The following is a 27,997-nucleotide window of genomic DNA, read 5'->3' on the forward strand; positions in this document are numbered from 1 at the left end:
TACTAAAACACTGTGCTGAATGAATGTAAAGGATATTTATTTTAATAACACATACATCACAATAACTAAAGAATCCAGAGGTACTGATGAAACGATTATTCTAGAAATAGAACATACCTCTGAGATATAAAAAGATCAACCATCTGACATCTTCCTCTCTCCTACATGTTCATCTTCAGACCGTCCTCCACTTCAAATAAAGCAACTAATAATATCCCCCAAACAAACTCAAAGTCTTCTGTCTCCCATCCAAGATGCCATTTGTTTTCTGTCCTTATAAACATTACGCAATCTGCCTTCCATCTCCACCAAGCCACTAAGATTACTTTGGTAATGAGCATCAATAACCTTTGTATGTCCAATATTTGGGTTTCCCCCCAAATTAACTAATTTCTTCTTTTATCTTGATTATTTCCTTCTTCCTAACAGGCTTATTGTGCTGTACTTGTCTAACATTTGAATTGAATGCTGAGCTTATTGATGGTAGATTGCTTATCACCTACCAATACCTACCCATCCTCCCCTTCTTCCTCATAAGCAGAGTGCCTGAACTATGTAGGGACAACAGTACACTCAGCAAACAGATTACAGTTCCCAGTCTTCCTCAGCAGGCTGTGATTAAGGGACTAAGTTCTGGCCAACAAGATGGAAATGGAAGCGTTGTGAAAATCATCTTAAAAGTAAGATGTGCCTTTTTGTATCCATCTTTGAACCACTTGCTCAAAATGAAGGCTGGAATGCCAACATAACGACCGGAGCTCTAGCAAACATTTTGAACCAGGAAGTATACTTCAGAATGGAAGCCATTATGTTGAATGTCAAGGGTAAGATAGGAACCTGGGTCTCTGATGACACTGTGAAGCCACTGAGTCAGAAAAACTCAATTTCTCTCCGGTGTTTTTCTTTTATTCTCACACTATACCACAGTCATAACACTTCTGAACCCAGATGTGTGGAGGCATTTCTCACACCAAGCAATTATGTGACACCGGCTGGGAGTTCTACAATTTAACTCATTGTGACACTATCTACCTGGAGATAGTGTCCGATCCCACAGATTAAGGGCTCAGTCCCACAAGACTGGCCCCCACTTTAGATGCCAATCTCAAGTCCAGGCGCCACCTGTGCTTCTGACTGATCAGCTATAAATCGGAGGTTCCCACGACCTCCTCCTTGGGTTCCATTAATTTGCTAGAGTGGCTCACAGAACTCAGGGAAACCGTTTACTTACTGCTTACCAGTTTACTATAAAAGGATATGCTAAAGGGTACTGATTAACATCCAGATGGATGACAGGTGTAGGGCCAGGTGTGGGAAGGAATGAGGAGCTTCCATGCCCTCTCCCAGCATCTCCGTGTGTGCAGCACCCCAGAAGCTCCCTGAGCCCCGCACCTTTGAAATTTTTATGGAGGCTTTACCATGTAGGCATGATTGATCACTAACTCAATTTCCAGCCACTCTCCTCTCTAGAAAATGCTTCTTCTGCTGTTATCACTTAGCTGCTCTGTGCCAGGAACCAGGGGCAGAGACCAATATGCACATTACAGAGGATGCCAAAAAATGTGCATGAGGTCAGACAACTAAGTTCGGATACTTGTTGAAATGCTGTTGCTAACCTTTTTTGGTATCAGAGGGATTATTCATTATGAATTTGTACTAACTGGACACACAGTTAACCAAATTGACTATTTGGAAGTGCTGAGAAAGTTGCATGAAAAACATAGACGAAAACAACCTGAACTTTTTGCCAACAATTCATGGATCTTGCATCGCGACAATGCACCAGTTCACATGGCACTGTCTGTGAGGGAGTATTTAGCCAGTAAACAAATAACTGTATTGGAACACCCTCCCTACTCACCTGATCTGGCCTGAAGTGACTTCTTTCTTTACCTGAAGATAAAGGAAATATTGAAAGGAGGACATTTTGATGACATTCAGGACATCAAGTGTAACACGACAACAGCTCTGATGGCCATTCCAGAAAAAGAGTTCCAAAATGCTTTGAAGGGTGGACTAGGCTCTGGCATCAGTGCATAGCTTCCCAAGGGGAGTACTTTGAAGGTGACCATAGGGATATTCAGCAATGAGGTATGTAGCACTTTTTCTAGGATGAGTTTGTGAACTTAACTGTCTGACCTCGTACATATTTTAAGCAAGGAAAAAACTGTATTAAAATTGTAATACTCAATATATACTGAAAACAAAAGATGAATACAAGTCATTGGACTTCTGCAATTACAAGAGGAGGTGCTCAAAGCAGTTACCACCAACACAATTGTCATACAGTTTGTTCCTTTCTTAAAATTTGTATACTTTTTTTGGCCCTCTGTATATATAGAACACCTCACACTAAGTGAGATGAAAGACTAAGCTGTCTTTAACATGAAGGTAACAGAGATGTTAGCAGCACAGACAAACGCTTATGATTCAATGTTGTAACAACAGGAAGCATATACGTACAATTGAATCATATGTAAACAAGCACTCCCCTCAACCCCCACCAAAAAGATCAAATAGAAGTACTTTAAAATGTCAACAGTGGTGTCTGAAGGTCCTTGAATTACAGGTAATTCCTTTCCTTACTCCTTTGTATTTAACTTTACTTCCCCAAGTTTCTATAATCGACATGTAATGTTTATAATCATAGATAAGGTCAAGTAGTAAATTGTTTACTTTTTAATTTGAAAATTGTGGGGCATATGGACACATGGGTCTACTTAAATGTGAGACCCAGAGCTATCGCATTAATGCACAGCAGGCCCATTTAAACAACACCACATGACACCCATGTCTGTCAGACGTGCTCACACCTGTACAAAGATGGCTAATGCTCAGCTCTAATATCCAAGAATGTGTAATGCAGGGGATTATTCCTGGCTTTTGCATTTTCAAATATGTGGTCTCAAGCATATTAACGCTATTGCTTAAACATGGAAAAGGACTGATTACTTCAGTTTCCCACTAGACCTTCAATTTGGCATAATGTGCCAACAGAAACACATCTATCACACTGTTGCTAACAGTCTACTGCCAAAGGTAGGCAGTGTTGTCTTGTACAAGATCAATTTCTCTTTTTTAGAAACAGGACTGTATGACAACTAGTTATGATGGACAGAAATTGAAACTAACACATTTTTTTGCTGTTATCTAGACGGAATTCATTTTTAGCCCCACATACTCAAGTACCAATCTATTTCTTTCCTCATATTTGAAAAGAAACATTTTGACGAAAGATAAAGATCTGAAAATATAAACATCATATTTGCAAAGTGTATAAAAACCAAGATATGCTACCTTCCTCTACTTTGGGTTGTACTACCTCATAAATAGGCTGAAACTTGTGAGACAAATCAAAATTCTTTGTTTATAAAGTTCAAGAAACTCTCTTCAAGGGCCTTTCCTTGCTCAGGTAAACTAAAACACTAAACAAGTAACAGACCATAACAGTATGGCTATTCTAATTAAAATACCTGAAATGGGTTTTTATTTAAAACTCAAATGATATCAGATTATAGTAACAATAATATGTTTAATGTAGTTAATATACTTATAACGTATTAACTATAGTTACAATATATTAGCTACATTATAGCTAATATAGTTACAACATACACATTTTATTTTTGAGTGTTAACAGTAAAACAGACCTTTCTTGGTATTATCTATCATCCTAATAATATCAAATATTCAAAAGGAAATAACATAGTTTGAGTTGATTTAAAGAAAACTTTTTATTTAAACAGCAACTTCCTGCCACAAATCTTCTCTCTAAAATGACAACACCAACAATACAAGAATGAGGAACAAACTTTAATTGCTAAAAAATGCTTAGAAAGCACTTGCCCAGTCTGCAGGCACACAGTTTAAACAGCCCGAGGAAATTTTCCCAGTTGGTTAACGGGGACACAGTAACGATGCCATGAGTAGGAACTCACAGGAGGGGAAACACTGTACAACTTGAAATTGCTGCATTACCATCAGTGAGTGTGGGGGCAGAGCCCCAGAAAGTAGTTTCCAGGCTCTCGGCCTCACATAGACAGGTGCTGGCTCAGGTAGTAAATGGCCATCAATGTGATTGCATGGCCATCAGCTGTGGCTAATTGGCCGTCAGCTGTAACCAGTGAGCCATTGGCCACTAATATAACTGCTGCGGCTACGGAGGAGAGGGAGAGAAGAGAGGAAGAACAGGGGCTAGCAAGAAGATGGAGGCTGGGCTGGCAAGTGTGGATGGCGGTTTGCGGACAGTGTGGATCCAGCCTCCAGTGAGAGTATAGTGCCGCCAGAGAGAATATAGTGGTGTGACTCCCCTACCTATGGCTCCGTGGGTGTTCCTTTTTGGCCTCACCATATCCTGCGTTCTTGTATGGGGAGCGGGACCAGAGACACCGCAGGCCTCCCTGCACGACAAATGGCGCTGCGAGCAGGGTCTCCCGCACGACAGTGAGTCAGCGCAGAGTACTTACAATTGAATTGGACATCCAAAGGATTGTAACTTCAAGATATTTAGTTTGTGGAAAATTTGGCCAAGAGAGAAAAGGCAAGCTATTAAGCCAGTTGCTAATGCCTACTCCTCATCTTCCACAGTAACTCAGAACACAGTCAAGCTAAAAGTCTCAATGGGTCGGATAGTGCCAGCTCCTGATGCTTACTCCCCCCTAAATCCATTCTGATTTTTATGCGATGTATCTCATACTTTTTGTCTCAGTAACAAGAGGATATGGCTGAAGTTAAAGTCCACAAGGAGATTTTAGGAACCCAATGTCATGTGGGGGACCCTGCTCACTCCATCATTTGTCGTGAGAGGCGACCTGTGGGGTCTCTGCTCCCGCTTCCCATATAAGAACGCAGGATATGGTGAGGCCAAAAAGGAACACCCACGGAGCCATAGGTAGGGGAGTCATACCACTATAGTCTCACTGGTGGCACTACAGTCTCACTGGAGGCTGGAGTCGCATGACCTGCAACCTGCTGTCCGCTTCTCTGCCTGCCAACTGACCGACTCAATTCTCAACTCACCAACCAGCGCAGCCGCGGCAGTTATATCAGTGGCTAATTGGCTAACTGGTTACAGCTGATGGTCAATTAGCCACAGCTGACGGCCATCTACTACCCGAGCCAGCACCTTTCCATGTGAGGCCGAGAGCCTGGAAACTGCTCTCTGGGACTCTGTCCCCACACCCAACAAGCACCGAACCTGCTAGCTTTATAAATAAACTGAGATCAGAAACCGAAGTAATGCCGATTTTGCATTTCTTAAATAGCGTCGCTGTTAATTGCCAAAGGAGCACTGACTTAACTTCTCAAGCATGAAATAGGGGAAAAAAGATTTAATCAGCTGAATAGTCAAGAAAATGTACATGATACATCTTACCACTCACTACAAAGCTCTGGAGAGTTTCCACTCATTTATGCTTTTAAGATAACATTTATCAATACCATAAAATGCTCTGAGATAGACATCGTGTGGAACTCAGACATGAGGAAGGAATCTAGAGGCTAGGTAAACCCAGAAGAAATAAAGTGTTTGTGTAGATACAAAATGTAGGAAGGAAGAAAGGGGCAGCTACTAACAGGGCAGATGCAGGGATGAAGCTGAGCCTTGCTTGACAGCTGCACAGAACTTCCACAAGTCAAGGAAATGGAAAGAAAGGACGATCTAGGCTCAGGAAATGCGGGCACCCATGCAGAAATGGCAACGTAAGCAGGGAAAAATAGCATCCCTGGGGATACAGCAAGTAGTGGCTCTGGAAGCATGCACCGGGCCAAAGTAAGTGCTGAGAGGTTTCCTGGGACAGTGACCCCTGTCGCTGGCTGCACAGTAAGTCATCTGGGATGTTTCAAATGCAGGTTCTCCAATCCCACTGAAAACAGGAAATTGTAGTGTTTTAAGCTCCTGCAGTGATTCTCCTTTTCAGTCAGATTTTGGTACAGCATGAAGAACAGCAGGGCAGAGCAGAGAAGAGAAAGGGGGAAATGGCTACAAGAAGGAAGAGAGGTAGAACTGACAGAAAATGGCGACTACCGCAATGTGAAGATAATGGGAAAGAAGAGGCAGAGGTGACTCAGGTCTAAAGAGCAGGAAGGTCAGTGTGCCAGAAGGGAGCACGTAGAGGGGCAAAGGTGTGCAGGGAAAGACGGTAAATCTGGGCGTTCTGAGGTGGCACTCCTCATAAGGTAGGAGATTCGGTTCTAGAAAGTCGGGAAAATTAACTTCACGTTTAAACACACACTATCTGCTGACAGCTCTTCCAGGGTTGCTATGTACCACTACTCTCTCCCTAAGCACACGAGGGGCAAATAACATGTATATAACATGTATGTCAGCAAATATACATTCCGTGTGCTGACATGGTGGAAAGTTCATGAACTTAATTGTCCAACCTTGTTTAAGGTAGAGTGCTACAAACTTAGGAACTCAATATTTATTAAATAATAAAAGTTGAAGATTTTATTTAGTCTTTTTTTTTTAAAGGGAGGAGAAAAACAAAAAACCTCTCTCTACTTCATTTATTTTTTCTTTTAAAGATGTTATAATTTTTACCTTTGCTGCCAAGGCTTTTAAGCTGTCGCGGAATCTCTGCCAGAAGTCCTTGAAGAGCGGGCGGTCAATTTTCTTCAGGCTGCCTTCCGTGCTTGCATCCACGCTGACATACAACTGGGTAACTGGCATGAGCTTCCTTGGTAATTTAAAATTTAAACAACAACAACAACAACACAAGAATGAAAAATAAAATTATGCCAATCTCAGGCTTTTCATGATGTAAAAATGACAGTCTGTAATATACGAGGTGATTAAACATTTCACCAGGTCTAGAGCCCTCTGCTTCTCTGAGAAGACTGAAATAACGATTTTAATGTGACAGAGTGGGATGTCCATTGATTATTTTTAAAAATGACTGGACACCATCCGTAATAAACTGAAAACATTCAATTACTTAATACTGGCCCCTCTTAAGACACTAGGTTTTAGTGGACAAAAAACAAAAGAAGATCTAGCTTTAGGTCTGACCCACCAGCTCAGCACAATTAGAATAAAAGGCTGCAGTCAGAGAGAAAATAAAACATTCTACCGTCATGTACTGGAAAACAATCCTCTCAGATCAAGGTTGCCCCATAAACACTGACTTAAGACTCACACAGCTGAAAGCTGAAACCATTGTGGTCTGTGCAGATGGGTCCTCTCCCACCATCAGTTCGCTGACGGAAGATTTCTTGAGGAACAAGAAACAACCCCCAAAGTGCAAGTCGCCTTTGCAGGGCACAAAGTCGCACTAGGGACTCACCTATGCCTCCGGAGCAGAAATGGGCTCAAGTCAGGCCCATGTACTTAGTCAGTGGGCTAACCCAGCGCCCATGAAGGGCCACACACAGCCCAGGAGAAGACTGGGCCGCAGGCTCTCACGTTCTCTGCCTTCCTAATCAGCGCCCATGAATAATACCACTCATTCTCCACTTCTCTCAAGTTCATGGACTCATTTTATAATGTCATTCTTATCTACTAGATTTCTTGCCACTTTTAAACTCAGACTGTACTTTTTCCAAAGCCTCTGTTCTCCATTCACATTGGTCTCATAATTCATTACCTTCAATAAACTTAGAACTAGAGAAAGGGAAAATGTCCCCTAAATAATCCTCTGACCAAATTATGCCACTATTAATTTTCTGTAAATATTTCACATTTGTATTTACCCTTAGAATGTTATTTATGCAGTTTTTGTTTCAAAGTCTATGCACTTTTAAAAACTGAGAGAATTCACATGCCATAAAAGGCACCATTAAAGTAGTTTATGTGCTTTGTATATCAAGATCAGCTTTATCAATTTTTGTTTGTGAGACCTTGAAGGACAGGAACCGTATTTTTCTTTTCATCCAGCCATACACACACTGAAAGCTACTGTTTAGACGGTATTGTTGAGTTCAGCTGACAGAACTTTTAAGGGCATGTAGGCCAAACAAAGAATTGTAATGATCTGGCTTAGTGACATATGGAAAAATCAGAAGAGTCTAAACCCAAAGTTATTAAAAGTGGAGAAGCTTTGACCAAAGTTACGAAACAAGTGGTTAAAATGCTGGCAGACTCTCACTGCTTTAATCTTTCTCCAGCACTGAGATACAAAGGGAACCCTTAAAACTTCACTGCTGTGTCACTACTGAGCACAGGATATCAGTTACTAAAACTGCAGACCAGCAGCACAGTAATGGCAGCATCCTGTCTTATCACCACTTTGCTGGGTGCCCCTTTAACAACAAAGAAGCTATGCTACCTTAACAGACCTTATGGTTCCCAAAAAATAAAAATAAGAACCAGGCGTCATCAAAATGGTGGCGTGAGGTGAGCCTCTGAAAATCTCCCCTGGAATTTACAACAAATTCAACAACTATAACTCCACAAAGAACTCCCTGCACAGCAGACAGGCAAGACGAAGAGTCTCACTACTGAATTCATTTAAAGGTGGGCAAATCGCACGACAAGTGGAGGGGGGAAGGGAGAAGTGTGGAGATGGAGCCGCGGGCGCAGGACGCAGACCTAGCTCAGTGCTCCGAGCTCGCTGCATCCCGGAACTACTGCAGCTGCAAGAGAGGGAAGAAGTCGGACTACAAGGGCTCCACTACGGCCCATAGGGCTGAAGGGACAGCATATAACACGGCTACACCCAATGCTCACGGTACAGACCTCGGAGCAAAGACTAAGGGAAGGGTGAAAACGGTGGTTTAAGCCCTCACTGTCATAGAGAATGAAAGCCTTAGGCACTGAGACTAGCCACGCCCTCCCTACACTCCCAGAGCTCCACCTGCCCACAGCTGCCGAGTGCTAGAAGCGGAATAGTGTCAGATCAAAAGAACAGCATATTTGCAGTTCTGAGAACTGTGGTACGCAGACATAGATTCACAGCCCAAGTAATTTCGGCAAAGGGGAGGGAGCTGTGGAAGCAGGACTGGCTGTGCTGGTGGTCGCTGCCATTGCTATGGCCGACCTCTCACAACTCACCCCGCCCCTCTCCCCACCTATCTGGGCGGATCCCTGCAGGAAAAAACAGAACTGCTGAAACACAGGGGCTCTGATTCTGGTGCAGGAAGAGCTTTGGAACTTCAAAAGCTCTCCATATCCCCACAGGGACACAGTGCCCTATGACCCAAGCGAACTGTTAACAGAAGAGAAGCCCGCCTTCCAGGGAATCCCCGCATTGTGTGAGAAGCTGGAATAGTGCAGAGAAAACATAACACTACAGTGTGAGAGAGAAAAAAAGGTTTCAGTCAGAGAGAAAATAAAACATTCTACCATCACGTACTGGAAAACAAAAGAAAGACCTCTCCCTATCAACCTGTTGCAGAAGCCACTCCTGTAGATGTCTAGGAAGAGAAATAGTAAATCAGTAACTGTCATGAATAACCAAGGAAACAAGATAGCTCAGAAAGAAAGTGAAAAGTCTCCAGAAAATGAACTTAAAGGTATGGCAATATGTGACCTAAATGACAGAGAATTCAAGACTGCAGTTCTGAAAACACTCAACGAGATGCAAGAAAACACAGAAGGGCAGTTTAATGAACTCAGAAACACTATCAAAGAACAACATGAACATTTTACCAAAGAGATTGAAACTTTAAAAAAGAACCAAATAGAATTTCTGGAGATTAAGAACTCAATAGAAGAAATGAAGAATGAAACAGCCAGCTTAGGTAGTAGAGTTGGCCTGATGGAGGAAAGAATCAGTGACATCAAAGACAGAAACATGGAAATGACACGGATGGAAGAAGAAAGAGACCTGAGACTTAAAAGAAATGAAAGAACTCTACAATAACTTTCTGACTCCATCAGAAAGAGCAATATAAGAATAATGGGCATACCAGAAGAAGAAGAAATAGAGAAGGGAAAAGAGAGTATATTCAAACAAATAGTCGATGAGAACTTCCCAAACTTGTGGAAAGAACTGGATCCTCGAATCCAAGAAGCAAATAGAACACCTAGTTACCTCAATCCCAACAGGCCTTTTCCAAGGCACATTGTATTGAAGGTGTCAAAAATCAACAACAAAAAAAGAATCCTCAAGGCAGCCAGGGAAAAGAAGACGGTAACCTACAAAGGAAAGCCCATTAGATTATCATGAGATTTCTCGGCAGAAAAACTACAAGCCAGGAGGGAGTAGAACCAAATATTCAAACTATTGAAAGAGAGAAATTATGAGCCAAGAATAATACACCCAGCAAAGATATCCTTCAGCTATGAAGAGGAATAAAGACCTTTCAAGACATAGAGAAGCTGAGGGAATTTTCTAATACACGACCTGCACTACAAGAAATACTAAAGGAGTCTATTCGACCACCATCAACAGGGACAATTTGTGGCAACCAAACCATAAAAAGGGGGAGACTAAAGGTCTGAATGGGAATATGGGAATCGAGAGAGTACGCAAGCTGAAGAAAATGGAATACTCTAAATATCAAACTTTCTTTTACATAAATTTAAGGGTAACCACTTTAAAAAAATCCAGAACTGAAATATATACTGTAATAAAACAAAAAAGAGAAAAATCATAGAATACCACCACACAGAAACAATAGACAACAACAAAAAGGCAAAGAAACAATGGAGACACAGTCTTATCAGAAAACTAAAGATAGAATGATAGGAAATCCTCACATTATCAATAATCACCCTAAATGTAAATGGCTTGAACTCACCAATAAAAAGGCAAAGAGTAGAAGATAGGTTCAATAAACTAAACCCGACCACACGTTTTCTCCAAGAGACACATCTCAGTTACAAGGACAAGCATAGACTCAAAGTGAAACGGTGGAAATTGACACTCCAAGCAAATGGTAACCAGAGAATATCAGGTGTAGCTATACTGATATCAGATGAAACAGACTTCAGGGTGAAAAGGGTAACAAGAGACAAAGATGGACATTTCATAATGGTAAAGGGGACTATACAACAAGAAGACATAACACTCATCAATATTTATGTCCCATAAATATTGGGAGTACCGAAATATACCATGCAACTACTAACAGAACTAAAGGGAGAAATTTACCAAAACAAAATTATACTAGGGGACCTATATACATCATTGACAGCTATGGATAGATCATCCAAACAGAAAATAAATAATGAAATAGCAGCCCTAAACGACACATTAGATGGAATGGACATAATTGACATTTATAGAGAACTTCATCTGAAAACATCAGACTATACATTTTTTTCTAGTGTACATGGAACATTCTCAAGGATAGAACTTATTTTGGGACATAAAGCTAACCTCAGCAAATCTAAGAAGACTGAAATCATACAAAGCATATTCTCTTATCAAAAGTCTTTGAAATTGGATATCAACTGCAACAAGAAGGTAGGAATAACCACAAATACATGGAGATTAAACAACATACTTTTAAAGAACGACCGGGCCAAAGAAGAAATTAGAGGACAGATCAAAAGATACATAGAAACAAATGAGAATGAAAATACATCCTACCAAAAATTTTGGGAAGCAGCGAAAGCCGTTTTAAGAGGGAAATTTACATCATTACAGGACTATCTCAAGAAACAAGAATAATCCCAAATAAATAACCTCATGTTACACTTTAAAGAACTAGAAAAAGAAGAACAAGTGAAACCCAAGGTCAGCAGAAGAAAGGAAATAATAAAAATCAGAGCAGAACTAAATGAAATAGAGAACAAAAAGACAATAGAAAAAATTAGTGTGACAAAGAGCTGGTTCTTTGAAAAGATTAACAAAATTTACAAATCCCTGGCTAGGCTCACTAAGATAAAAAGAGAGAAGACACTAATAAACAAAGTCAGAAATGAAAAAGGGGAAGTTATCACGATGCCTCAGAAATACAAAGCATCATCCAAGAATATTATGAAGGACTATATCCCACCAAATTCAATAACCTAGAAAAAACGGACAAGTTCTTAGAAACATATAGCCTTCCTAGGCTGACCATGAAAAACTGAAACTCTAAACAGACCAATCACCAGTAACGAATTGAATCAGTCATCCAAAACCTTCCCAAAAGCAAAAGTCCGGGACCAGATGGCTTCACTAGTGAATTCTACCAAACCTTCAAAGAGGATATAATACCAATCCTGCTCACATTCTTCCAAAACATTGAAGAAGAGACAGTACTCCATAACTCATTTTATGAGGCCAACATTACCCTGATACCAAAACCTGGCAAGGACAACACAAAAAAAGGGAACTACAGACCAATATCTCTGATGAATACAGATGCAAAAATCCTAAACAAAATTCTCGCCAATCGAATGCAACAATGCATTAAAAAGATTATTCATCACGACAAGCAGGGTTCATCCCAGGGGTAAAAGGATGGTTCAACATACGCAAATCCATCAATGTGATACATCACATAACCAAAATAAAGGTCAAAAATCATATGATTATATCAATTGATGCAGAAAAAGCATTTGACAAGATGCAACATCCATTTATGATTAATGTACTTAACAAAATAGGTATAGAAGGAAAACACCTTAACATAATAAAGGCCATATATGACAAAGACTCAGCTAATCTCATAATTAACGGGGAAAAACTGAAGCCATTTGCTCTACGTTCAGGAACACGACTGGGCTGTCCCTTATCATCTCTGCTTTTCAACATAGTGTTAGAAGTCCTCACCAGAGCAATCAGGCAAGAGAAAGAAATAAAAGGCATTCAAGTGGGAATGAAGAAGTCAAATTGTCACTCTTTGCAGATGACAGGATGCTATATATAGAAAACCCTAAACACTCCACCAAAAAGCTATTAGAAACAATCAACGAATACATTAAAGTTGCCAGCTACAAAATCAATGTACAAAAGTCCATTGCATTCCTATATACTAACAATGAAATCTCAGGAAAAAAAGTAAAAAAAACCAATTCCTTTTCCAATTGCAGCAAAAAGAATAAAACACCTAACAATAAACTTAACCAAGGATGTGAAAGACCTATATGCTGAAAACTATAAGACGTTTTTAAAAGAAATTGAAGAAGACACAAAGAAATGGAAAGACATCCCATGCTTATGGGTTGGAAGAATCAACATAGTTAAAATGGCCATATAACCCAAAGCAATATACAGATTTAATGCAATCCCCATCAAAATCCCAATGGCATTTTTTAAAGAAATAGAACAAAAATCATCTGATTTGTTCGGAACCACAAAAGATCCCAAATAACCAAAGCAATCTTAAGAAAAAAGAACAATGCTGGAGGTATCACACTCCCTGAGTTTAACTTGTACTACAGGACAACAATAATCAAAACAGCATGGTATTGGCAGAAAAACAGACACATAGACCAATGGAATAGAATTGAAAACCCAGAAGTAAAACCACATAAATATGGACAGATAATTTTTGACAAAGAAGCAAAAAACATACAGTGGAGAAAAGACAGCCTCTTCAATAAATCGTGCTGGCAGAATTGGAAAGCTACATGCAAAAGAATGAAACTGGACTGCTATCTGTCACCATGTACCAAAATTAATTCAAAATGGATCAAAGACTTAAGCATAAGACCTGAAACAATAAACTGCATAGAAGAAAACATAGGTACTAAACTTATGGACCTTGGGTTCAAAGAGCGTTTTATGAATTTGACTCCAAAGGCAAGGGAAGTAAAAGCTAAAATAAATGAATGGGACTATATCAAACTTAAAAGCTTCTGCACAGCAAAAGAAACCATCGACAAAATAAAGAGGCCACCAACTGAATGCGAGAAGAATTTTGCAAACAGTGCCTCCAACAAGGGGCTAATATCCAAAATATACAAGGAACTCACGCAACTCAACAACAAAAAAACAACCCAATTGAAAAATGGGTAGAGGACCTCAAGAGACATTTCTCCAAAGAGGACATACAAATGGCAAATAGACATATGAAAAAATGCTCAACATCACTACTCATCAGAGAAATGCAAATAAAAACCACAATGAGATGTCACCTCACCCCAGTCAGAATGGCTACCATCAACAAGACAAATAGTAACAAGTGTTGGAGAGGCTGTGGAGAAAAAGGAACCCTCATACACTGTTGGTGGCAATGCAGACTGGTGCAGCCGCTATGGAAGGCAGTGTGCAGGATGGAGGATCTTGTTGCAAAAAATTACAAATACAATTACCCTATGACCCAGCAATCCCTCTCCTGGGTATCTACCCCAAAAATCTGAAAACATTTATACATTAAGACATGTGTGCTCCAATGTTCATTGCAGCTTTGTTTCCGGTGGCCAAGACATGGAAACAACCAAAATGTCCTTCGATAGATGAATGGGTAAAGAAGTTGTGGTATATATACACAATGGAATACTATTCGGCAGTAAGAAAAGATGAAATAGGACCATTTGTGACAACATGGATGGATCTTAAGATTATAATGCTAAGCGAAATAATTCAGACAGAAAAAGTAGACAACCATATGATTTCACTGATATGTGGTATATAAACCAAAAGCAACAAAAAACAAGAAAAACAAATGAGAAACAGAAACTCATTGACACAAACAATAGTTTAGTGGTTGCCAGAGGGTAAGGATGGAGGGGGGTGGTAGATGAGGGTAAGGGAGATCAAATATATGGTGATGGAAGGAGAACTGACTCTGGGTGGTGGATACACAGGGAGATTTATAAATGATGTAATCCAGAATTGGATACCTGAAATCTATGTAACTTTACTAACAATTGTCACCCCAATAAACTTTAATTTAAAAAAAAAAAGAAAAGAAAAAAGAAAAAAAAGAAAAAAACTTGTTTTGATGTATACTGCTGGCTATGATCACCTGATAGTTAGGGACTTTGTCGTAAAGCTGCCCAGTGCAAAATGGTAACAGGACTGACCTTTTCACTGTGACCCCGTAGCTACTTAAGAGGATGGATAGCAAATTCCCAAGACTATAGTTATGTTATAAATATCCGTCATTTGCAAAAAAGGAAGTCCTGGACACTGACAGTACCAATAAGGAATTTATTTTATTTTATTGGGGAATATTGGGAAACAGTGTGTTTCTCCAGGGCCCAGCAGCTCCAAATCAAGTCATTGTCCTTCAGTCTAGTTATGGAGGGCGCAGCTCAGCTCCAAGTCCAGTTGCCATTTTCAATCTTTAGTTGCTGGGGGCGCAGCCCACCACCATCCCATGGAAGAATTGAACCAGCAACCTTGTTGTTCAGAGCTTGCGCTCTAACCTACTGAACTATCCAGCTGCCCCTCCGGAAGCTCGGCGGCAGCTCGTTGTTTTCAATCTAGTTGTGGAGGGCTCAGCTCACCGGCCCGTATGGGAATCGAACCAGCAACCCTGTTGTTGAGAGCTCACACTCTAACCAACTGAGCCATCCAGCCACCCCAATACGGAATTTTTGTCAATACTAAATGTCTGAGGTGGTAAAATCAAGGAAGTTTATAGATCTCTTGCCAGGGAGCAGAGAAAGGATGGAGATGAGGAAAACTCCTTGGTAATTATAGAGCTCATTCATTCCTAAGGGGCTCAGAAGCAGTGAAAGAACGTTGGGGACATTTTCTGAGCTCAGGGATCTTCCATCTGCCTGTCACTGGCCTCTACTCCCCAGGATGGGCAATACGGACCCAGCACGGTCGTCCATCTGTTCCATACAGAGAGGGCATCATTTCAGTTCCCCCAACACAGAGAAGGTTATGTCCTTAAAGTCCTAAAGTCCTCACAGTCCTCCCCATGCCTGAGGACCTCACACAGCTGCTGAGAACTGTTCACAGGACAACCCCATGAAAGGGTACAGAGCTCTCAGCCCAATCCCCATAGAAAATGCCAGTGAGTCGGGATGTCATCGTTGTGATGACCCTTTGTCTTGTTAATTTTAAATCTCTGAGTTAAGAATGATCATATATAGAAATGCAGTGTCATTGAACATAAAAATCCCTCTCCCCTTTTTCCTTTCTGTAGGCCTACTAATTTCTACAGAAAGGAAAAAAACATACAGAGATTTATGTTTGTAAAAAAATCAAGTGGATTAAATAGCATGTTTGATGCTCTTATTGGACAAAAAAATAACCAAAGTGCCTCTAACATCCAATACTATTAAAACCAAAATCTCTAAGACAATCCGGGGTTGTCACATCAGGCCAAATAATTTAGAAAGAGAAAGAGAATGAAGGAGAAGGAACTTACAACTGAGTACTCTCATGTGCTGACTGCACTGTGCTATGTGGTTTACACCCTTCTTGTTCAGTTCACTGAATCCTCATCATAAAACAAGGTAGTTGCTACTTATGCCCATTTTAGAAATGATTAAACTGAGGTTCAAAGAAGTTAAGTAGCTTGTTCAAGGATCCACAAAGGCAATATGTGGATCATCTTATATTTAATAATCTTAACAACGAGATTCAAGCCAAGAAGTGACTCCAGAGCCTGTTCTCCTAGTCCTGTGTCATAAAGCCACCGTCAAAGGGGCAGTTAGCAGGCAGTGCAGCCAGCACAAAAGCAAAAATAAATAAGTGGGACTATATTAAACGAAAAAGCTTCAGCACAGCAAAAGAAAGGATCAACAAAATGAAAAGGAAACCTACAGAATGGAGAAAAACATTTGCAAATCAATGTTCAAAATATATAGAAACTCATGCAACTTAACAGCAAACAAACAAACAAATCCAAAAAATTCGATTTTTAAAATGGGCAAAGACATTTTCCAAATAAAGATGTATAAATAGCCAACCAGTATATCAAAAGATACTCTACATCATTATCCATCAGGGATATGTAAATCAAATGTCAATGAGATGCCACCTCACCCTGGCAGAATGGCTGTCATCAACAAGACAAGAGATAACAACCCAGTGCTGGTGAGGATGTGGGGAAAAGGGAACCTCACACTGCTGGTCGGAGTGTAAACTGACAGCAGTGCAGAAAACAGTGTGGAGGCTCCTCAAAAAATTCAAAAGAGAATTACCATATGACCCAACACCACCACTACTGGATATGTATACAAACACACACATATATGCACATGTTCTCTCTCTCTCTCTCTCTCTCTCTCTCTCTCTCTCTCTCAATGAAATCAGTATCTTGAAGAGATATCTGCACCCCCAATGTTCACTGTAGCATTATTCACAAGAGCCAAGACATGGAAATAACCTGTGTCTGCCTACAGATGATTGGATAAAGAAGATGTGACACACACACAGACACACACACACACACACACACTGGAATATTACTCAGGCACAATAAAGAAGTAAATCCTGCCATTTGCAACATGGATGGACCAGGAAGACATTATGCTAAGTGAGATCAGCCAGACACTGAAAGACAAATACTGCATGATCTCATTTATATGTGGAATCTAAAAAAGGGACAGTTTTGATTAGCTGTTTATTTTTTTTCTGTGTATGGGTCACCCTCTCTTGTTTGTTTGTCTATTTCATGACTTTTTAAAAATGAAAATTGCACATCTTATATAATATTATGGGGCAACTCTGTAAATCAGGTACCTCCCAACCCGTTTTCCCCCAGTTGTTGTTGTTCTTGTTGTTGCTGAACTAACTTGGTAAATTCTGAGTTCTTATTGTATTTATCCACTAAAGTCCCTGTTAGTCAACTCAGTGGCCAGGTAATGACTGGACAGAGACACCATGAGACGCCTTCGTAGTAAATCTCCCCACATTCGCTGAGGCCCCATGTGTGCTGGGCGTTCCTTCAATGCCCAGAAAGGAAGGCAGCTGACAACTCCACCTCAATTTTCACCGCCTGCTTTCTCGAGACATCAACACCAGACAGAGGTGAGAGCACACATGTTGTGCGGGAGACCCTGCTCGCTCCGCCATTTGTCGTGCGCGGCGGCCTGCGGGGTCTCTGCTCCCGCTCCCCACACAAGAACGCAGGATATGGTGAGGCCAAAAAGGAACACCCACGGAGCCATAGGTAGGGGAGTCATACCGCTATGGTCTCACTGGAGGCTGGGTTCACCAGACGTGCGACCTGCATTCCGTTTTCCTGCCAACCAACCGCCGACTCTCCTCTACTCTCCTCCACTCTGTTCCTCTCCTCTCCTCCGCTCTCCTCGGCTCTCCTCCGTAGCCGCAGCAATTATACTAGCGGCCAATTGGCCAACTGGCTACAGCCGACGGCCATCCACCACCCGAGCCAGCACCCTTCCACGTGAGGCCAAGAGCCTGTAAACTACTCTCTGGGGCTCTGTCCCCACAACACGGCCACTTGGAGTCTCCCTGGCCTGCCCACGGCCCTCCCCACGTTTAGTCTTCTAGCTTCCTAGGAACATACTGAAGCTTCTCAAAGTCCCCTATAGGCATCTCATTCCCCAGCTTTCCCTTTTAATTTTCTTGGTTAGTTTCTTGTTTGCCAGAAGTGTTATTGCAATCTCAGGCAGCTGTGAAGTTACACAATTGCCGATGATTGCTTATGAGAAACACCAAGAAAGAGGCTTTTTCACTGCACAAACTCTGAGTCATTTCAAAAAAAAGGCAACCCCTGTGAATGAGGGGTTCCAGAGAACTGCCACACAGCTATATAACGACACTTCCCTGGAGTGCGGATTTGAAGCAGTTCCATCTCTGTCCTGCCCATTCCATGGGCTACCAGGCTGCTAATTTTCACCATAATTGTAAGCTTTCAGTTTTTAAGGCTACTGCAGAGTGGGGAAGTCGGAATGAAATAAGACATGTTAACACATCACAAAGCTTACTGTTCTTTTTGAGATTTAGCCATTTTTCTAGAATAAATGTTCCTCGGATTGTCATGTACTTTTGGTTAAGAAAAAGTTGATTCTGACAATTTTTGCCATTGTTCTCACTGTTTTTATAGAGGAGCAGGTTTTTCAAGGTCTATACTCTGCTATTCCTACTGACATCGAACACACAAGTTTTGTTTTTATTTCCATCATTATTCATCACAATATTTTCTGTGTCCACTGTGATTTCTTCTTTGACCATAGCAAGTAAGAAGCACACTGCTTATATTACAAACATATTGGAACACTCAAGTCATCATTTCATGCTGACTTACAGTTTAATTCTACTGTATTCCGGTATCATGCACTACATGATTTCTATACTTTGTTGAAACTTGCTATAATGTCCAGCATATGGTCATTTCATAATTGTTCTGTGAGCAAGTTTTGTGCTCTTGAAAAGAATTTTATATTCTAAAGTTTCTGTTTTCCATGTTCTAGTTCTATAATATAAGCTAAATTTGGTTGTTCAATCAAATCTTCACTACTGCTACTGATTTTGATTTGCTTTTTATCAGTTTGAAAGAAGTATATTAAAAACCTACTATTTATCTTTATAGTTCTGTCAATTTTGAGATTATGTAATTGAGTGTTTATAAATTTTGAAACTGTTATATCATTTTATATTTCTGGTATGTTTAATATTTTATTATCAAGAAATGTTCCATCTTACCTCAAGTCATGGTTCATGCCTTAAAGTATATTTTTACCAGCTTACTTTTTCGAAGCTGAAACTTCTACGTGTTTTTCATGCATTAGCTCATATACTCACAATGCCACTATAAAACAGTCAATGTTATTGTCATCATTCTACAGGTGAGGAAACCAGACACTGGGAAGTTATCTTCCATGTGTCAGAAAGACAGCGGGAAATCCAGTCAAGATTCAAACCCAGGGGCGGACGGGTGGCTCATTTGGTTAGAGCGCGAGCTTTGGGCAATGGGGCTGCCAGTTCGATTCCCACATGGGCCAGCGAGCTATGCTCTCCGCAACCAGAATGAAGTCAATGAGCTGCCACTGAGCTCCAGGGTGACCAGATGGCTCAGCTGGTTGGAGCGCATCCTCTCAACCACAAGGTTGCCAATTCAACTCCCACAAGGGATGGTGGGCTGCGCCCCCTACAACTAACAGCGGAGACTGGACCTGGAGCTGTGCCCTCCACAACTAAAATTGAAAGGACAACAACTTGACTTGGATGGAGCTGATGAGTCCTGGGAAAAACACACTACTGTTCCCCAATATAAATAAATAAATAAATAATCTTAAAAAAAAAAAAAAAAAAGATTCAAACCCAGATCTCTTCTAAACACATTAGCTGTTAATACATTTATTACAAACAAAACAAAACCTTTTACTGAAAGGATCAGATGGTATTTATAATCAATCTTCATTTTGTTGTAGCTGTTTTCTATAACCACTCTGAGATAACAAATACCAGCTAACTTTACTCTTATAAAATTAATGCATTTCTTCAAACATTTACTAAGCAACTAACACGTGAAAAGCTATGCAATTTATAGAGTTCCTCTAACACATGGTGAATGTCTTAGCAATAACTGAAGAAAATAAAACCGTGAAGTTTTACAGACAGGTGAAAGAACCAAAAAAAGAATGAAATGATAACCCCCCCTCTCCCAATCTACAACCCCTCTGACATCGCATACAGCCTAAAAGAAAAAAAAAAGAGAGAGAATGAAGTTCACACATAGTTTTGATGAAGAAGGTGCTCAAATGTACACAGGGACAAATCTGGTGGTGGGGACAGGTCTGGGAAGTTAAATATTAATCTTGTCATAGTTAAAATATGCAACGCAGCTCTGTCTTCTTGTAATAAGCCTGTTAGCAGACAGGGAGCTGTAAATAAACAGAATTTACCAAAAAGAAAAAGAAGAAAAAAAAAGATTTAAAATGTAAACTTAAAAAATAATATAATATAAATAGGTAAGAAAATTATGATAAAAGTAAAGGTCGACAAAGAGGAAGAGTGAGTCAGTCAACAGAGGACTCTAGCCTCCCTAAAACATGCATAAAGGAGACACAGTACAGGATTTAAATGTCCATAAAGTAAGAACAAATGAGCTCTCCACAGGTCCTCAGAGAAAAGGAAATGTTCAGTGTGGAACATGACCCTCAACCACTTCCTTACTCACAACATGACTTTCAGAGATCTGCTTTTAACAAGGTGTCTTACTGAAGGTCTCTGGTATCACAGCACAGAGCAATTTATCAGTAATGACATGGGGTGCTCCATCAGAACAATGACACCCAGTGTTTGGGCCTTTCTGGTTACAGGGCTGAATGCCAGCACATAATCTAGAATAAGGGTCCTAAACTCACGTCTGCAGGGACCAAAGATAATGTGAGTCAAGCAAGCTATTTTAGAGGAAAAAGTTCTTTGGACACTAAAACACAGATCCCATATGAAACAGACAAGAATATTCTTTCTTTATTCAAAGCAATATGCTTGCATTTTTCTTGGACTATCTAGTACTCTCAATATACCTTTTGCTGTTTCGCGTTAGAAATGATGACAGAAATTTCTCTGCTGTGAGAGAACCAACAGTAAAATCAATAGCTCTGACAAGTGGCAGATGACACTCAGCCTCAGGACTGAGGAAATGACAAAATGGTGGAGTGTGGCAAAGTGAAAAGCACAAGCTTCATCAAAAAGATAACCTTCACTTGGTGTGCTATAATAAAAAATAGGTATTTGGTCTTTGTGCTTAATTCCTGGCACGGAGTTCCTGAAACCCTTGGAATTTCCTGAGTGATGAGAGGTGAGACACAGCTTCTATTACCCATAATGAGCCCCCTCCAACCACAGCAGAACTTACACCACGAGGTGCTGCACTCCTGCACCTTCTGGACGCACCACCCTCCCAGCACCTCCATGTTTTCACCAACCTGAACTGCTCTGAACTCCATCACTGGGGGTGTTCTGTGGAGACTTCATTACATAGGCAATACTCATTAAATCACTGTCCACTGGTGATTAGCTCCATCTCCAGCCCCTGTCCCCTCCTGGAGGCTGCGGGGTGGCGCTGAAAGTTCCAGCCCTCTGATCACCCCATCCAGAGGCTTTTCAGAGGCCCCTAAGAGTTACCTCATTAGTGTCAGTTCTGGTACGGTTGAACGGGGCTTATTATGGATAACAAAAGCATGTATCTCACATTACCCTTGCCAATATGTGATGCCCAGAGCAGCCTGCTGGAGGACAAGAGGCTACATGAATAGAGGCCCCAACTGTCCCAGCCAAGGTCGTCACCACCAGTCGACCTAGCAGACCCACCAACTGACTAGCCATAGGAACAACACTGAGATCAGCAAAGCCGGCCAGGATCCAGAGACCTCCCAGCCGATCGCGAATTATGAGCTAAGCAAATGGTTGTTAGTTTGAGTGATTCAGTTTTGAGGTGAGTGGTTAAAGCAAAAGATAACTGATACATGCTATTGTATGTCGGTTATATACCTATCAAAAATACCATTACGAAAGCATTTATTTTGGTGGAATTAAGAGGGCTTTTCCTTAAGAGAAAGGGCTTTTATTGTCCAATCACCATCAGCCCTATTATTAACGATAAGTATCATACACATCCTTGTAGCTTTCATTAGCCTCTGGGTGGACAAACAAAAACAGAAAGCTACTAAGAGTGGAACAGCTTACTCATTTGTCTAAGGCGTTTGCTCCTATATTCCATAAATTCTCGAGGACCACGCACTGTAGTCATTCCCCTCGGTGGCAGAACTGTCAGCAAAGAGCCATATGCTTCGGAGCTTGAGGGGAGACTGAAATCTCCTTACGGAAAAGTTAAGTATCCTGAGAGGGCAACTAGCCTGAATGGAAATGCTTGCATGAGGGTCAAAGGAAGACAACTGATAAAGTCAAGATTCTCCTCAAAAGATAACAGAGTATGAGTTAGGTATTGCACTAATTTAGCGGAAAAAATTTTTTTATTAAAAAAAAAAAAGTAAACCCAACCACCCAAAACATTATTATTTCATAGTGTATGCTCAAAGATAAAATGGTTGCAAAAGGTTCACCTAATAACTGAACTGAACGAGCTGACCTGCTGTGTAGAACACTATAAACATTAGGGGTAACTTCTAAAATTCATTACCTATGTGCTTTATTGGTAAATCTATAGCCTTGTTTTTCTGAAAGAAACTAAGACACAAGAGACAACTGGTATTTAAAACCCACCTAATCCACAGAAATAAAAAAAATATATATTATCTGAACTTAGAGAAGCATTTCAGTTCTCCATTTTCTCTTGGGCCATGGAGGTGAAAGTAAGACAACCCTTAGCTCAACTCAAAGAGGCCTCAAGCCATGAAAGTATTATGAAAGTAGGGCGAGTCTCAGGAGACTATTTTGTTTGACTACTCTATGGCCTAGAGTATTTGATACATGTAGTTTTAAGACACATTTTAGTATTCTGTATGCCAACTGTTATTGCTCTTTTTAATTTTTTCGGAACTATTCACATCTTTCATTGGGGAAATGTTGGGGTAGGAGGGTTGCCTTATACTGGGGCACACACATTATTCCCAGGATTGCTCTTCACAGAAAGGTACACCTCTAGATTATGCTCTTCAATCCATCTCTATCAGTGTCTCAATTACAGAAATTCTTCCCAGATCCTCACTAACCTGTCAATCTCAGCTTTGTTTCTTTTTTTTCTCTGTGTCTAGATAGGTATTTCAATGAGTAACAAGACATGCTAACTCTTTGAGGTCCAAAGGTAAAATGGCTACTTTCTACATTTTCTCTCCTATGCCAAGGAAAGGACATAACTAAAAAAGTAATGAAATTCCCTAAACTCTTAATATTAGCAGTTAGAAGGCAGTTTTAAAAACTTTTAAAAAAAATCTTCCCTTTTCTGAGCATTCCTTCTTTCTTGAGTGTTCCTCATAGGGTGCATCTTTACAAACAAACATTTTTGTTTAGGAATGGAGAAATTTGCTAATTTCCTATTTCCCCACCCCGCCACTACTAAAAGATTGGTTAGTCGATCAAGAGCTGTTTCTTTGTAACCACAGCCCATCATATTCCATTTGTTTACTGATGGCAGTCAAGAGTATCACGATCCTCTTGCTGACAAGAGAAAGCTCACCAGCAAGAGCGGGGAAGAGAGACCCCACCTACCCATTGTTCACTATGTGCCAAGCATTTTGCTTGGTCACTTTCAAGCACATGTCTGATTTAGTCTCTGTAACTTCCCTCAATCCACGATGGTATTCACAAGGAATACCACGTGGATCAAACAATGAATCATCTTCTCTGGTATTGTTTTACATCCTATCCGTAGCAGATTCAATTCTTTTTAGGTATATATGTCTTACATTTGGAAGAGGCTCTCTTTTTATATGTGTGTATGTATATACTGATATATGTACATGCACACACACACATACAGTCCCGCGCTACCTAATGACCTTCTGGCCAACAACAGACCGCATATATGCAGGTGGTATACCCTACAGCCTAGGTGTGTAGTAGGCTGTACCATTCAGGTTTGTGTAAGTACACTCAGGGATGTTCCCACAACGACGAAATCACCTAACGATGCATTTCTCAGAACACAGCCCTGTCGGAAGCAGCACTTGACTGTATTTCCCAACTTCTCCCTCAAGAGCCATCTGAAAAACCAAAGGTTTTAAACCTAACTAAAGTTTAAAAACAGGAATGCTGATCCTGTGTAAAATTTATACACTTTTTGAAAACCTTTCCCTCTTCCTTTTTATACAACTTCAAAAAGTAATATATTAGCTGTCTTTGTGACAATGCCACTGGTTTTCATGTTATTGCTTGGTAGCCAATAATTTTAATCAACTCCTTGACTGCCTATAATGCTAGGTTTTAAACTTTGTGCATGCATGCGCACACGTGTGTATGATCATTGTTCTGCAAATAACAGTCATTTATCCTAAGACATATTTTCTCCTTTTTTCATGTTATACATTATTGGCTAGTATTTACCAAAAAAAGAATTAAAAAGATCATTGGCTTTTATTCCTAAGTGGGAATTTCCCCAATATTTCACCAGTCACCTAATGAGCATCTATAGTGTACCAGGCTATATGAGTGGCATGAAGATAAATAAGCAGGGGTCACTTGTCTCAAGGAATTCACAGTCCAATGGGGAAAGCACGGGTAGATAATTAAATAAAAATTTAATGTTTTCAGTGCTATCACATGTTCATAGTTCAAGAATAATGCAAAAATAGGTCATTTCCAGGCCCTAGGAGAAAGTCACCTCCATCAGGAGAACCCTCTCTCTATGTCATCCAAACCAACCTCATCATCTTACCTCCTAAGCCTGACCCTTCCTTACGTGGTCCCTCTACGGTTATAAGGCCCCGAATGCTATCATCCAATATGGCTGGAACCGTCGGTGTCATTATTTAGTCCTGTTCCATGCAGGGCTCTCAGAGCCATACAAATAGTTTGCCAAGCTTATCTATTATGCCTCAATAATATCTTTTTCAAGACTCCTCATTCTCACTGTCTTACTTTCAATCTTGTATCTTACCTAAACAAACATATAATCTCCTATCCAGTTTCCTGCTTCTTGGCTCTCCCATTTTATACCATGCTAAGCAGACTGCCCTGCAGAAAGCAAGAGCTTTCTAAAGGGGAGCATTTGAAGTCCTCTACAATCTATTCCCAACCTTTCCAACTTGGTTTCCTGCTGCCAGTCTCTTTCCTGCACACCTTATGGTCCAGATGAATTCTATTTACATAACAGTATCACAAATACCCTAATTCCATCTCTTTCTCCAGGGGTTCTTATTAAAAAACTAGTTTTAGGAAACTCCCCAAGTAGCAATCCCAGCCATATTTTAAGATCCAAAATACATTATGGCTTCTCTAAGTTTTACCCTGCTTCTTCCAATCTGGGAAAAATTTCATTCTCTTTTGAATTCCCCCAGCAATTTATTTGTGCCTCTTTGGCTTTTACTAATGTTGTCTCCCCTAATCAGATGGATTTTTAAGAGCAGGACCATCTAGGCCCCCAAATGCCAGCACTGTATGTGCTTGGTAATCAATAAATCCTGCATCTTAGTTTTGCTTTTCAGTGAACGCAGACTCAAGCAGCGTAATGAACTCGACCACTCACCTGATTTCCACAGGGAATTGTGCGTTTGTGACCAGGAAACTGGAGATTTTACACTCGTGGAGCAGCTTCAAAAACCTGTTGATTTCCGGGTACATGATGGGTTCTCCCACCAGGGACAATGCACAGTGCTTTACCGTCATTCCTTCTGTAAAGCGTTGTTCTCTGACGCCTGGGACTCCTGCGCAACACAGTGAAAAGGAACAAGCTCAGTAAGGCACAGATAAAGGAGAATCACTCTTACATTTCTTCATTAAAATTTTTTACATTTTTCTTAATGGCTCTTTGATTTGAGAGGGCAAATTTATTTTTGATATCAGTCAAATAATACAAAACGAGGATCCAGGGGGAAAAGAAAAACTGGAGTTACTGAAACAGAAAAATCAGTGAGCAATCCCATCCTTGATTTTACTACTAATTAAACTACATCAATACAACAGGCAAAACTAACTTTGTTAGTTCTGTGTTATCTGAAACAGAACATATTACTTTCCTTAATTTGCTTAGCTCTGCATTCTTTCATGTTGGTCTAAGGAAATGAACTCAGTATATCCACATAAGGAAAAGACTCTTCCAGACCGATCATTTCCCCTTCATTTCTCAAGTACTGTTCTGTACTGAGAGTAAACGCACTTGGTCCAAAAGTGCAGAGGAGAGAAAAGGAGCTGCAGTTCTCAGCTTTGGCTTCATACTGGAATCATTTGGAGAGCACCAAAAACTGCTGCCACCTAGGCCCACGGCCAAAGGGTCTGTTTATTTGGAGTGGGTCAAGCCAGGGTGATGGGAGCTTGAAAATTTCCTAGGGTGATTCTAATGTGGTGCCTGGGTGGAGAGCTACGCATACACAGAAGGTCCACACTTGTCTGCACAAGGGATTTGCTGGGGACTGTCAAACCTTTCGAACCCCAGGCCGCAGAGAAGACCGATTAAATCACAATTGCTGTGGAGGAGCTCAGGCCTCAGGAGTTTTTGAAGCTCCCCAGGTGATTCCAACATGCAGACAAGCGTGGGGGCCAATGGCTCACACCACTGGTTTGCAACCTACTTAGACACTGGAGTTACCCAAGGACTTTTAAAATCTCCACTGTCCAGGCGGTATCCCAAGCTGATTACATCGTAATCTGTGGGGATGAGATTCAGACAGCAGCATTTTTATAAGTGATCCCAGTGTACGTACAATGGCTTGAGAAGCACCACTCTTGACTCCGTGTAGAAGGCAGTCATGAACGTCCCTCAGCCTAGCACAACATAGGAAAGATTTGCACAGGGTGTACAAAGGCAAGTAAAAATACACCTCCTTTATTTCAGCTACATCTATCATGGATCTCTAGGTTCTTCTTGTGGAACATATTTCCCCTAAATACTGCAGATTCCTCATAGAGATGGGTGGGGAGGCATGCTCATAGTCCCTCTCAGGCACTTATTAGCCATAGTTTTTTTGGGTTTTGTAACTGTAAACAGTACCTACCTCAACGAATTTTTGTTAGGACTAAATGAAATAGAGCGTAAGGCCCACTGCCTGACACACAAAAAACAGTCATTAAGGATTTGTTCTTATCATCACCTTTATTCTGGCTTCTTAAAATGATTAAATCACAATCACAATCACCTTAACAACAACAACAAACCTACAAAAAATAAAGTGAGTTTCACTGCTTGCTTGCATCTTAGTTTCCAGGAAGTGATTTTACACACCCACGCGCACGCGCACACATACATACACACACACACACACACACACACACACACACACACAAAACCTACTTGGAAATAAGCAAGTGCAACACCCAACCAGCATAACACAGGCTAAAATGAGAGCAATCAAAAAGTGGCAAGTGATTATCTTCTTTTATGCCTGACAAACTACAATTCTAAGAATGTATTTTTGGATGTATAATTTTTTAAGTAAGTGAAATCTAAGATCTTAAGTGAATAAAAGTTTGAAATAAAACATGATTCTTATCTCATTCTGTTGCCAAGACAACTAAGAATTAAGCATAAAATTTCCTTTTTGTGGGGGGGAAAAAAAATCATTAACTTTAACCCCCATGAGCCGATGAGTAGAAAGGCAGATTTAACCTGAACTGCAGGATTAACCTAAAACTCAGAAAGCAGAGTAACCAAGCATTGCCTAGGCTCTAACCGCTGGTACAGATGC

At 40.6% G+C, this 27,997-nt stretch overlaps 1 protein-coding gene across 5 annotated transcripts in view; it reads right to left on the bottom strand.

The window, feature by feature from the left end:
• Positions 1 to 27,997, bottom strand: part of LOC109437491 (S-adenosyl-L-methionine-dependent tRNA 4-demethylwyosine synthase TYW1) — a 237,210-nt gene that overhangs the window by 72,720 nt on the left and 136,493 nt on the right. For all 5 annotated transcript variants that reach the window (XM_074328473.1, XM_074328478.1, XM_074328475.1 and 2 more), the window contains exons 12-13: positions 25,843 to 26,020; positions 6,545 to 6,680 (exon numbers count right to left, since the gene is read on the bottom strand). In XM_074328473.1, coding sequence (XP_074184574.1) covers positions 6,545 to 6,680; positions 25,843 to 26,020 — 314 coding nt within the window. The remainder of the gene's footprint in view (positions 1 to 6,544; positions 6,681 to 25,842; positions 26,021 to 27,997) is intronic.

Source organism: Rhinolophus sinicus, linkage group LG03 (genome assembly GCF_036562045.2).
Source record: "Rhinolophus sinicus isolate RSC01 linkage group LG03, ASM3656204v1, whole genome shotgun sequence".
Taxonomy (NCBI): Eukaryota; Metazoa; Chordata; class Mammalia; order Chiroptera; family Rhinolophidae; genus Rhinolophus; species Rhinolophus sinicus.